This window comes from Sinocyclocheilus grahami, unplaced genomic scaffold (genome assembly GCF_001515645.1).
Source record: "Sinocyclocheilus grahami isolate Dianchi unplaced genomic scaffold, SAMN03320097.WGS_v1.1 scaffold96.1, whole genome shotgun sequence".
Classification (NCBI taxonomy): Eukaryota; Metazoa; Chordata; class Actinopteri; order Cypriniformes; family Cyprinidae; genus Sinocyclocheilus; species Sinocyclocheilus grahami.
The window spans coordinates 874,484-886,121 of record NW_015505275.1 but is presented as its reverse complement, the minus strand read 5'-3'; the positions used below and the strand labels follow the sequence as shown (position 1 = coordinate 886,121).

The following is an 11,638-nucleotide window of genomic DNA, read 5'->3' as shown; positions in this document are numbered from 1 at the left end:
AGCGTACGAGTTACCCGGCGGCCATCCAATTACATTCGAGTGTCGTTCTTAAGTGGGCGTTTCATCGAGATGGGAAACACAAGAGACTGAAGATTTAAAGGAGAATCCATAATAAGTTTGCTCTCATCTGTTTATACGATAACAAGGATTTATGTTTGTTCACTGAGCATTAATTTCGTGCTGGTTGGATTACTAATAATCGGCCAGGTTATATTTTAAAGGGGTTGGGGAGGGGGTTAACATGTCGATCCAGTACGAGGCACCGCTGGCGGACAGCTACGGGGTGGCGGACTCGTTTCCCAAAGATTTCGGATATGGAGAAGAAGAAGGAGACATTGAGGACAGTCCTACTCCCTCCGACAGCAAACCGAGAATCCTGCTGATGGGATTGAGGAGGAGCGGAAAGTCGTCTATCCAGAAGGTAGGAGGAAGAGATGATATTTAGACCGTCTAACGTTAGGTTCTCCTCTCCCTTAGCACAGCGAGTTGGAACCGGGTCAGAGCCGCTCCAGGCTGCCTAACGTTAGCTGTCACTGGGCACGGGCAAGATCACCACTCAGAGCCGTTACAGCCAACCTATTCCTTAAGCACTGGTGGATTTATGGAGTTGGATGCCATACAGGCCTAAATGCATCATATTCATTCAGCTGTCTAAGAAGGCTATATGTAGCATATGCGTGCCATGTTAATGTTGTGATAACGCACCCGGCACGTGATTTCTTATTCATATATTCATATATTCATCTTTCACCACACCCTCTCAACACAGATTATGCAGATCATACGAACAGAAATGGTTGACTAGAAGACACTTTTCGGACTTTTAGAAGTAACTTAGTTCATTCTTGAGGACCATCTACTGTCTTTGTGCATCTTATAAACAAAGGGTATTCATTTCGTATAAATTGTGTAAGACATTTAAAGGGGTCATATGATGCGGTTTCAAATTTTCCTTTGGAGTCCAGCCCGGGGTCGTCACATGTGGTTGCCGCAAGCCCCGCCGGCCGCTCTTTCGTCGAATCCGCCGGCCGCGCCGTTCTCAAGCCGTTCCTCACTCTAGCACACCGGCCTCCGCTCACTCTAGCCCGCCGTGTGTGATGCTGTGTGTTTCATTGTGAAAGTGAAACTACTTTGTTTGGCCTTCCAAAAGAGGACACGACTAGAAATCAGTGGTTAAGTTGTATTTACAACACTGTTCCAGAACACTTCAACCCAAATATTCAGATGTGTGCAGCACATTTTATGGAGGACTGTTTCCTGATCCTGGAAGAGTAGACTACAATGCCGGCTGTTCTGACTCACAGACTGTTAAGTAAGTTTTTTTTATATTAAAGAATTTGCCACTGACGATTCAGACGCCAGTTTTGAGCAGTGAAGCGTAGCGCTTGTTGTTTGTAATTTCTCCGATCACAAATGCAGACACGGTTTTATGTTTACGCGGCGCGATGCAACGCATAAAAAGACAGTACAAGTCATTATAATCCGTAATTATGTCCCCACTGGATGCAACAAATGCCTCGTTTATAATGGGTTTTAATGTTTTTGTCTTGTCGCTCCGGCCGGGACACGGCATCAACAGTATGGTAAGGGGCGTAACATTTCCGTCACACGCTTGAGGTATTCGGCCAATCACAACGCACTGGATAGCTGGCCAATCACAGCACACCTCTCTTTTTAGAACGATGAGCTTTGTAAAAATCGACATGTTTCAGAAAGACGGGGCATAGAGGAGAAACCACAATGTACAGTATGTGGAAAATAATGTGTTTTTGAACCTTAAACCGCATAAACACATTTCATTACACCAAATACACAAAATAATGTTCTTTTTAGCAACATCATGTGACCCCTTTAAGTGCACCTTTTGTGTAGGCTATTATGCACTCAGTAATTGTCGCTAATTTAAAAATGCACACAAAGTAGTGAACAGCGCTTTTGACATGTATAGAAATCCTGAACAATCACATGCAATTAAACTCTAGTCTACTAGAAAAAGCTGTTTTATTGTACATGGAGTGGGTCGCCCCCTCTTGGGTGCTGCCATGGTGATGTCACATGACAATAATAACAGTAGTAATATTAAGTTTGTCTTATATAGCAGTTTTAATAAAAACATACAAATAAAAGTACCAAACATCATAACAACAAACACCATACAAACAAGCAATTCCTGTCGGTGTCGGTAGTCACGACGACTCCCCACAATTTCCAGGCCACCAGTCGATAAATGCTGCATCATCAAGCACTGGACATGAACACATGACAGTCATAACTGCTGTACTGTGAAACACACAAATGCCTAAAGGAGAGAACTCATAAGCATGCATGAGGACAATAATACAAATTAATTAATGTACCACTTTTTTACAATGAAAAGTGTGTAAACAGCGTTTTGAATGTAAAATTTGAAGCCCCTGAGAATGAAGTCTTGCCACCAGTAAGCTCCTCAAAGTCCATGAAGCATGTGACTGGGCTTTTAGTTTGATTTCACAACTGTCTGACTTTATTACTCTCCCATTGGAGGAATGCTTTAATGTACTAAATGTCTTTGACTTATTAGGTGGTGTTTCATAAGATGTCCCCCAACGAGACCCTGTTTCTCGAGAGCACCAACAAGATCTATAAAGATGACATCTCCAGCAGCTCCTTCGTCAACTTCCAGATCTGGGACTTCCCTGGACAAGTGGACTTTTTTGATCCAACCTTTGACTACGAGATGATTTTCAGAGGAACTGGGGCCTTGATATTTGTCATCGATGCACAGGTGAAACAAGAAATTCAAAGCCTTGACACTAATTACTGTGCACACCCAAACGACATAGTGATGTAGTTCTGTCAGTAATTCGAGATGGCTGGATTTTTTTGTGAAATGTTATAAATTACAAATCATGGCTGGCTATGTTTTATTCATTGATGGGATATGTAAAGTTTTAAGCAGATAAAGCTTGCTTTCTTAGTATTTATGTTTGTTTATACTATATTTCAAAAAGAAAGTAACTGTATTAATCAATCAAAGTTGTCATTGTAAAAGGAAGTTTTTTTTTATTTTTTACTTCCATAGTATGGAAAAAAACACTTAGGAACGCAATGGGCACGAGAAACTGTTTGTTTGCCTACGTTTGTTCACCTTCACCTTTTTTTTTGGTGAACTAGACCTTTAATGGTTCTAAATAGTTGGCTTATTGAAACCTTGGCATTGAGTCCAGACATTCTGGTTTCATTTAATTGAATGTTGTTTGTCATTGAGGCTTAGCTCATTGGATCACATTGGCTTAATGTAAAAATAGGTACAAGATTGACTTCTGCTGATATAGGGAAGTCCGTGCTGTTTTCTCTCAGCCCTTCAGTCTTACTTCTAGCTGAAAGTTATTTGAAAGAATATGATCGATTAGATTTGCAAACCCTTTTACTAGTGGAAGTCTCAACTACAGCAGTGTGTGATAATACACAAAAAGATGTGTTATTTCATCAAGAAGAGCTGTAAAATATCTTCTGCTATTTGAAGAAACTTTCTTACATAATTTTTGTAGTTCTGCATCTGTATATAGTTATTTTTTTGTTAATATGTAAAATGCAATTTGTTTGGTAACCTAAAGTATGGCATTTTCTCTAAACCTGGCCATCCTCTATATTGTACATTGCCAGCTCATACCATCTTGCATTCTTCCTCTGTATCACAGGATGACTATGTGGAGGCCCTTAGTCGACTCCACCTAACAGTATCACGCGCCTACAGGGTCAACCCAGAGATCAACTTTGAAGTGTTTATCCATAAAGTAGATGGCCTGTCTGATGACCATAAGATTGAGACCCAGCGGGATATACACCAGAGGGCTAACGATGACCTGGCAGATGCCAGTTTAGAGAAATTACATCTCAGGTAAACATTTGCAGTTTTATTTCTAATGCTGTTTATTGATTGAAATACTTCTTGAACCATAATATGTGCCACTATTTATGCGATCTGAGAAGATGGAACAGATACACTATTCTTATTTTTATTTTATTTTACAGAACAGCTAATTAATTTGTGAATATGAGGAAAACTCATTTCTGAAATCTGTTGATTTTTGGTTCGTCTTTTTTACGTCACTAAAAGCGGAGAAACTGTGTTAAGTCAGAGCTCTGGTGTTGACGGTGTTGACATAATAATGGATGTAATGGATTGATGTCGAAAAGGAGTTCTCTAAGGAAATTATGTTCGTTTTTTTTTCATGACCTCTGTGTTAAATCTCAGCGATTATAGGCATTTGCTAAATTAATTTGGTTATGAGATTTTAAATAGAGTGCCACTTATGGCTGAATCCGATTACATGGTTTTTCTGTTGTCTTCACTAATGCTTTAGAATCTCCTCATACTTTTTACTGAATGTGAAGATGAATATGCATCTTGCAACTCTCTGATCTACTTAAGAGTGTCTGCTTAATAGTGCATCATCTGAAAATACTTGCATTTAACCTTGTATTGTTTGTGACCCTGGACCACAAAACCAGTCTTAAGTCGCACAGGTATTTTTGTAGCAATAGCCAAGATTACATTGTATGGGTCAAAATTATCGATTTTTCTTTTATGCTAAAAATCATTAGGATATTAAGTAAAGATCATGTTCCATGAAGATATTTTATACTGTAAATATATCAACTATATCAAATATATAAAATTTTTCTACCGTAAGTACTGTATATCAACACTTAATTTTATGAACACTTTATATAATTGCTAAGGTAATATGATATGAATTGCTAAGGACTTCATTTGGACAACTTTAAAGGCGGTTTTCCTCAATATTTAGATTTTTTTAATTTTTATTTATTTATTTTTTGCACAATCAAGATTCCAGATTTTCAAATAGTTGTATCTCGGGCAAATATTGTCCTATTCTAATAAACCATACATCAGTGGAAAGCTTATTTGTTCTTTTTTATTATTTATATTTATTATGACTGGTTTTGTAGTCCAGGGTCACATTTACCTCTATCAATCCAAATATGGCATCTACAATCACCTCAGTAAAAACATAAATAAATAAATATATATATGTATATAAAGCATAATTTTTGGTTGCTGTTTAGGCTATATAGTTTTTACGTGTTGAAGAAGTCATATTAGGAAAGCAAGAAGCTCGTTTTCCTTCAGTTCACTACAGCAATATGAGTGTACAGTTCAAGGAGGCTTGAGCGGTCAGTGCCTCGTGAACAACAGACAAGGGTGAATTTCAAGAATACTTAGCATTTTCTGCATACTGTGATCAGCAGTGTCAAATTTCTCTGTGGTCTTAATAGCTAACTCAACCCTGGTAATATGAATTGTTTTTTAAGTAGGATAGAATAATGCATGCTGCTGCCTCATTTAACCTTAATAATATAATCCGCAAATTAATTTGAATAATAGAATTACTCACGCTGCAGTTTCTCAGTTTTGTCACCTTTCACAATTGGCACCTCCTGCCATTTCTTACAAGTTGCTTATTAAATTTTCACATCAGACCACTGTGGTATTAGAGGATTTTTAATATTAAGTTAAAGGTTGCGGTCCAACACTGCAGAGCCTTTATGCCACTTCTTTTCTGCCTGATTCTGGTGTCCTTTGTTTTCGTAACATTTCTGTTCATTTGGCAACAGAACTGTTTACACGGCAATGTTTGTCTCTGAAATGTATAGTCAATAACACTATTTTCACTTAAATACCTTACTAAGATGGGCATTTTGATCAAGAAGTGCATTTAACTGTTTGCCACTTGCACATATCCATGTGATATTGCAGTTGTCAGAAGTGAATGTTCAGTCCCGAGGAATGTTTCTTTAGCTACCCTGCAATTGTTTAAAAATGTGCAACAAGGTCTGATCTGTGTCAGATAATGGAGGAACATTTTGTATGACATTGTCTAATCGAATGCCCTTTTTCTGTCCTCTACAGTTTCTATTTGACTAGTATATATGATCACTCCATCTTTGAGGCCTTCAGTAAAGTTGTCCAGAAGCTCATCCCTCAGCTTCCAACGCTGGAGAACCTTCTCAACATCTTTATATCTGTATGTGTCTTTACCTCAAGACTTCACAACGCTTCTAAATGGGTCATGCTGTCTTGATGTTTGCACCTTAATAAAGTTCCATTCCCTCTTTGGTCACTCCATTATTGTCATTATGAAGAATATATAGTGTTGTTGTTGCTGCTCTGGTGGAAATGGCTTGTTCACTTTCCATCTCGGATGCAGTCATGCTCATACATGTTTTATTATCCTCTCAATGCTGTAAGATCCCATATCAAACCCTGCAGGGCATTATGCAATGTGTGCGTGTATGTGTGTTTCTCTGCTAATAGAATTCAGGGATTGAGAAGGCCTTCCTGTTTGATGTCGTCAGTAAGATTTACATCGCCACCGACAGTTCACCGGTGGACATGCAGTCCTATGAGCTTTGCTGCGACATGATCGATGTGGTCATCGACGTCTCCTGTATTTACGGGTGAGCCTTGTATATTATTTCTACTTGCCTATTGGAGTACATGCACAATACATACAAACACAATCTATCTATATCCATCTATCCAATGACTCCAATTTCACTCACATCTTTTGCATGAGAGGGCTTTAAAACTTTGTTCCCCAAATTTTCTTAAAGGGTTAGTTCACCCAAAAATGAAAATTCTGTCGTTAATTACTCACCCTCATGTCGTTCCACACCCCTAAGACCTTCGTTCATCTTCAGAACACAAATTAAGATATTTTGGATCAAATCCAATGGCTCAGAGAGGCCTCCATTGACAGCAACGCCACCCAAACTTTCAAGATCCATAAAAGTACTAAAGACGTCGTTAAAACAGTCGACGTGACTACAGTGGTTCTACAATAATTTTATGAAGCGACGAGAATACTTTGTGCGCAAAAAAACAAACAAACAAACAAAAAAAATCTCTCCTCTTCCCTGTCATTATCCTTACGCGGTTAACACAGTAAGCACAGTGAAGGCTTCCGTGTTCTACGTCTGAACGCTGGCTCATTATTGGCTAAAGCTGCACATGTGAACAGCGCGACGCATGCGTGTGATGCTGATGCAGGAGCCGTCCAATAATGAGCCGGCTTTCTGGCGTAGAACCTGGAAGCGCTGGACGCAAACAACGTATGAGAATGACACCGAAGAGAAGAGGTTGTTGATTAAAGTCGTTTTTGTTTTTGCGCACAAAGTATTCTCGTTGCTTCATAAAATTATTGTAGAACCACTGTAGTCACGTCGACAGTTTTAATGATGTCTTTAGTTCCTTTATGGATCTTGAGAGTTTGAGTTGCTGTCAATGGAGGCCTCTCTGAGCCATCGGATTTTATCAAAAATATCTTAATTTGTGTTCTGAAGATGAATGAAGATCTTAGGGGTGTGGAATGACATGAGGGTGAGTAATTAATGACAGAATTTAAATTCTGTCAGGACCACTATCGTCAAAATGGTAGATACTTAGCATTAAAGTTTGGTTTGGCGGTATGGTTCTCTTCTGGGCAAAAACCTCCCTGCCCTTCCATGCAGCCTGTCATGAATGAGCAGGGAGAGCAGCAATAATAACCCCCCTAGGGTTAACAGAACAGAACAAGGCAGATATCATTAATGTACTTAATGATATTTAAGTGTAACACTTTATTCAAGGTAAAGGAGTCTGATCAGCAAGAAATATCAGAAAGACAAGTCCTGACTGTGCGATAGGAGGAGCTGGGGATGGAGGAGGGTAATTTGCTCCGAAGCAAGCTGAAAAGCTGCTGAATAATACTGAATAGAGCTTATATAGGAATGCCGCAATGGGTGTCGTATTCCTATAGGTAGATGTGATCAGCTGATGCAAGCTTGACTCACATGACCTGCCAGAACTAACTTAATTTTTTGGGTGAACTAACCCTTTAACTTGTAAAACCTACTAATATCCTTTATTTGTGGACATATTTTTAAACTAAGGAAATGCGACATCTTCTGTAGCCTCTGAAGGGCAGTACTAAATGAAAAAATATGATATTTTAATTTTCAAAATAAGAAAAATGTACACATCTCCATTCTGTTCAAAAGTTTTCACCCCCGGCTCTTAATGCATGGTTTTTCCTTCTGGAGCATCAGTGAGCATTTGAACCTTCTGTAATAGTTGCATAAGAGTCCCTCAGTTGTCCTCAGTGTGAAAAGATGGATCTCAAAATCATACAGTCATTGTTGGAAAGTGTTCAAATCCACAAAAATGCAGGAAAACCAAAGAATTTGTGGGACCTGAAGGATTTTTTGAAGAACAGCAGGCAGTTTAACTGGTCAGGACAAACAAGGGACTCGTGAACAACTATCACTGTAAACTTTTGAACGGGGTCATTTTTATAAATTCAACTATTATTTTCTCTTGTGGACTGTATGTAAACGTCTTTTATGTGAAACATCTTATTCAGATCAGTACTATATAAACAATAACATGCATTTTGTGTGATCCCTCTTATTTTGGTAAAATAATTAACATTTTGCAGATTCTGAAAGGGGGATGTAAACCTTTGACCTTAACTGTTTTCCTAATGTCATTTTTAGTATGCTTACAGTCAGTTCTGCATTCTAAGTATGTTTTGATCACACAGATTAAAGGAGGATGGCAGTGGCAGTGCATATGATAAGGAGTCTATGGCCATCATCAAACTCAATAACACCACAGTGCTCTACCTAAAAGAGGTCACCAAGTTCCTCGCCCTGGTCTGCATCCTGAGAGAAGAGAGCTTTGAGCGCAAAGGTACACCACAGCAATGGTTATATTGGTGCCTTTCATACTAGCAGTTTTCGGTTCTTTTTAATTCTCCTTTTTGTGCCACAGGATTAATAGACTACAATTTCCACTGTTTCCGGAAAGCCATTCATGAGGTGTTCGAGGTGGGCGTTTCTATCTCAAGGACAAGCAACCAGCCAGCTGGCACTCCTCTCCTGAAGACTGTTGCCTTAAACGGAACCCCCAGGAGCACTGTGTAGAAAGATAGCGATAAAGACTGATGAAAAGTGTGGAGATGATGGAAAAGGTAACAAAAGATAGAGACTACAGGATGGGCCGCATTCTGAGTATGCCAACCATCATTACTGCTCCCAAATGCTTTATAAGCAAGAGTTTGAAAGGCACTAAAATAAACTTGCTGCAGTGGGCGGGGCAGAAATGTAATGTGGGTAAGCTTGCAAAGCTGCGGATGGATGGAAGGGAAGAGGCACAAAAGAAGGTGGAACACTTTTTTTTTTTGTGACTAAAAGGCATTAACAAACTGTTCCTCCAGAAAAGACCGCAAACAAGTAACAGTGCAAGTCACTTAGGGAAAAAAAAGCACAGCAAGAAACCTCTCACCCTGTCAGACAGTACCGCCTGACGACTTGGATGAATGCTGTATATGCTGCTGGTCACTTAACACAGTAGCCAAGTTTAAACGCATACCTGGTCTACTCCTCAACACGTGAATGTGGCAGACTTCTGTGAAAATTTGGGGTGCACAAAATTTGAGTGTACACTTGTGAAGCCTTATGTAGAGGAGGCCTGTCTGATGCAAGCCCCTAGTGCACACATGCACACTTGGTCACCTAAACAGCCCATCCCATGTATTGTGTATGAAAGGTTAGTAAAGGGATTGAAATGTCATTTTGAATTTGTCTCGAGTGTGTTTGTGTGTGTGCACATGTATGTATCCAGTGGAGAGGGTGGGTGTTGCAGATGCACCGGTTCGGGGCCTAGAGATGTTGTGAAGTCACACATGGGAGAGCGTTTGCGACTTCGAAGACTGAGAAAGAGCTGTACCGTTTCATTTGACCTCTGGGACACTGTGATTGCACTTACCTCAGAGGATGTCAGGGATCCTAACTAACAAAATTCAAACTGCTATGCTGTACCGTTACCCTCTAGTTACATTACGGCATCCTTGGCGCGTAGCTCATGCAATCCGAGGACATTGTAGGATGAACTTGAATTACTTACATTCCGGTTCTGAGGTGCCAATGCAGTTTTGCTCCGATTTAAAACTCACTAATCTTTACTTTCACTGATCTTCAAGCTTGCTTATGATTCTTGTTTCTCAGAGTACATATAGGACATGCCAAAGGTGTAATCATTCACAAGAAATAAAACATGTACACACACTGGAAAGAGTATTCATGTTCTGTCATTGATTTGGTCCCACATTCAAGGTATAAAAACCCTGCCTAATACTTACATATTGTTTAAGAGATTTAGGACACTTGCTGAAAGGGGAAAAAAATCTTCAAAGCACAGTTCGTTGAACATTGAAAAATTGAACATTTTCAATGAACATTGAAAAATAGGTTTCCTGTTGCTCCAAAAAAGTTAAGTATCGAGCTCCATAAAGAAGAGAACACTATACAAGCATCATAAAAATAGTTCATATGACTCTTGCTAAATATTCCAAATCATACGGAAATGTTGTGCGTCAAACAGACAGAAATTTAAGTATTTAATATTAACATCCCCGACGATTATTCGATTCATAATCGTTCTTTTGAACCAAAACTTTTTTTGTGATTAATTCACGAATCGGAATGATCCGGTTCTAGAGTTCAATCTTGTGTGGAAGATTAATAATAATAATAATAAAAAATAGCAGCTTAAATAGCTGACGTTTTGACACACAAATCTATCATAGAAATTGGGAATATAACGCACTACTTCTTCAACATTACTACTGCGCTACTTTTTTTCTGATATATTTATATACTATTTTGTCAGGTCTGGAGCATTGTGCATAAGGGTGAGTATATGATGACTGTTTATTTTTGCTTAAATGATCCCTTTAGTACCATGCTCATGACTAAAACACTCCATCAATTATACAGACTGATAATTTATGATATATCATTGAGTTTTAAGTGAATTATAGAACACGTCCTAAACAGATTTTTTGAACATTACCCCTTTTTTGACAATTGGGGGCGCCAGAGTACTGCAATTAAATTGTCCCAACAAAAACACATGGGCTGAATTGGAAATATCATACCACCATACCACTACCACTTTATGTGTTAGAAATTGCAGTAGGCTAGTATGCGGTTCTGGTGCTGGGGTACTTTTCATTAATTTGAATCAGTTATACCTCAAGTTAAACATCCTTTATATTTTGTTTCCTTCATTTTTGGTCCTTATGAAAAAGTACTAAAAAGCCTCAGTAAACAATATAGGCCAACAATGTAAATAGTCTAATAATAATTTAGGTGATCTTTATATTTTTCTGAATGTTGAAGCTTAATTCAGTTTTATGAGAAGCCTAGCACTATTGGCTAAGGCACCATTACTCGAGCAGTCTTGTTAAATACGAGCTTGAATAACGCAGTAGTATCACAAGAAGCCAATAAAATCAGATTCGCCTCGCAGCTACTGTCACGACTCATTACGAGACTCCCACATCTACGCAATTTACTGGCAATAAAACACTGACAGCATTTCTGTCCATTTCATTAAGCTTCTAATTTCTTGTAAAAATGTGGCATTAATCCTTTAAATGGCTACTGGCCTGGTGCACTGCTGAATTTTTTGGTCAAAACAAGAAACTCGTCATGCAACTTGTGGGTGAATAATTAAACAATTCTGGTTAATTAAGAGTCAGATTTAGGTGTAAGGAGTTTTTGTGCATCCCAAAAAATTATGATAACT

At 38.7% G+C, this 11,638-nt stretch overlaps 1 protein-coding gene across 1 annotated transcript; it reads left to right on the top strand.

Moving 5' to 3' along the window:
• Positions 1-62: 62 nt before the first annotated feature.
• Positions 63-10,123, top strand: rragca (Ras-related GTP binding Ca). Its single transcript, XM_016275656.1, has 7 exons — positions 63-421; positions 2,561-2,764; positions 3,681-3,880; positions 5,918-6,032; positions 6,323-6,465; positions 8,589-8,737; positions 8,819-10,123. Exons 1-7 carry the CDS (start codon positions 242-244, stop codon positions 8,968-8,970), a joined length of 1,143 nt encoding a protein of 380 aa, XP_016131142.1. The 5' UTR covers positions 63-241; the 3' UTR covers positions 8,971-10,123.
• The last annotated feature ends 1,515 nt before the right edge of the window (positions 10,124-11,638 follow it).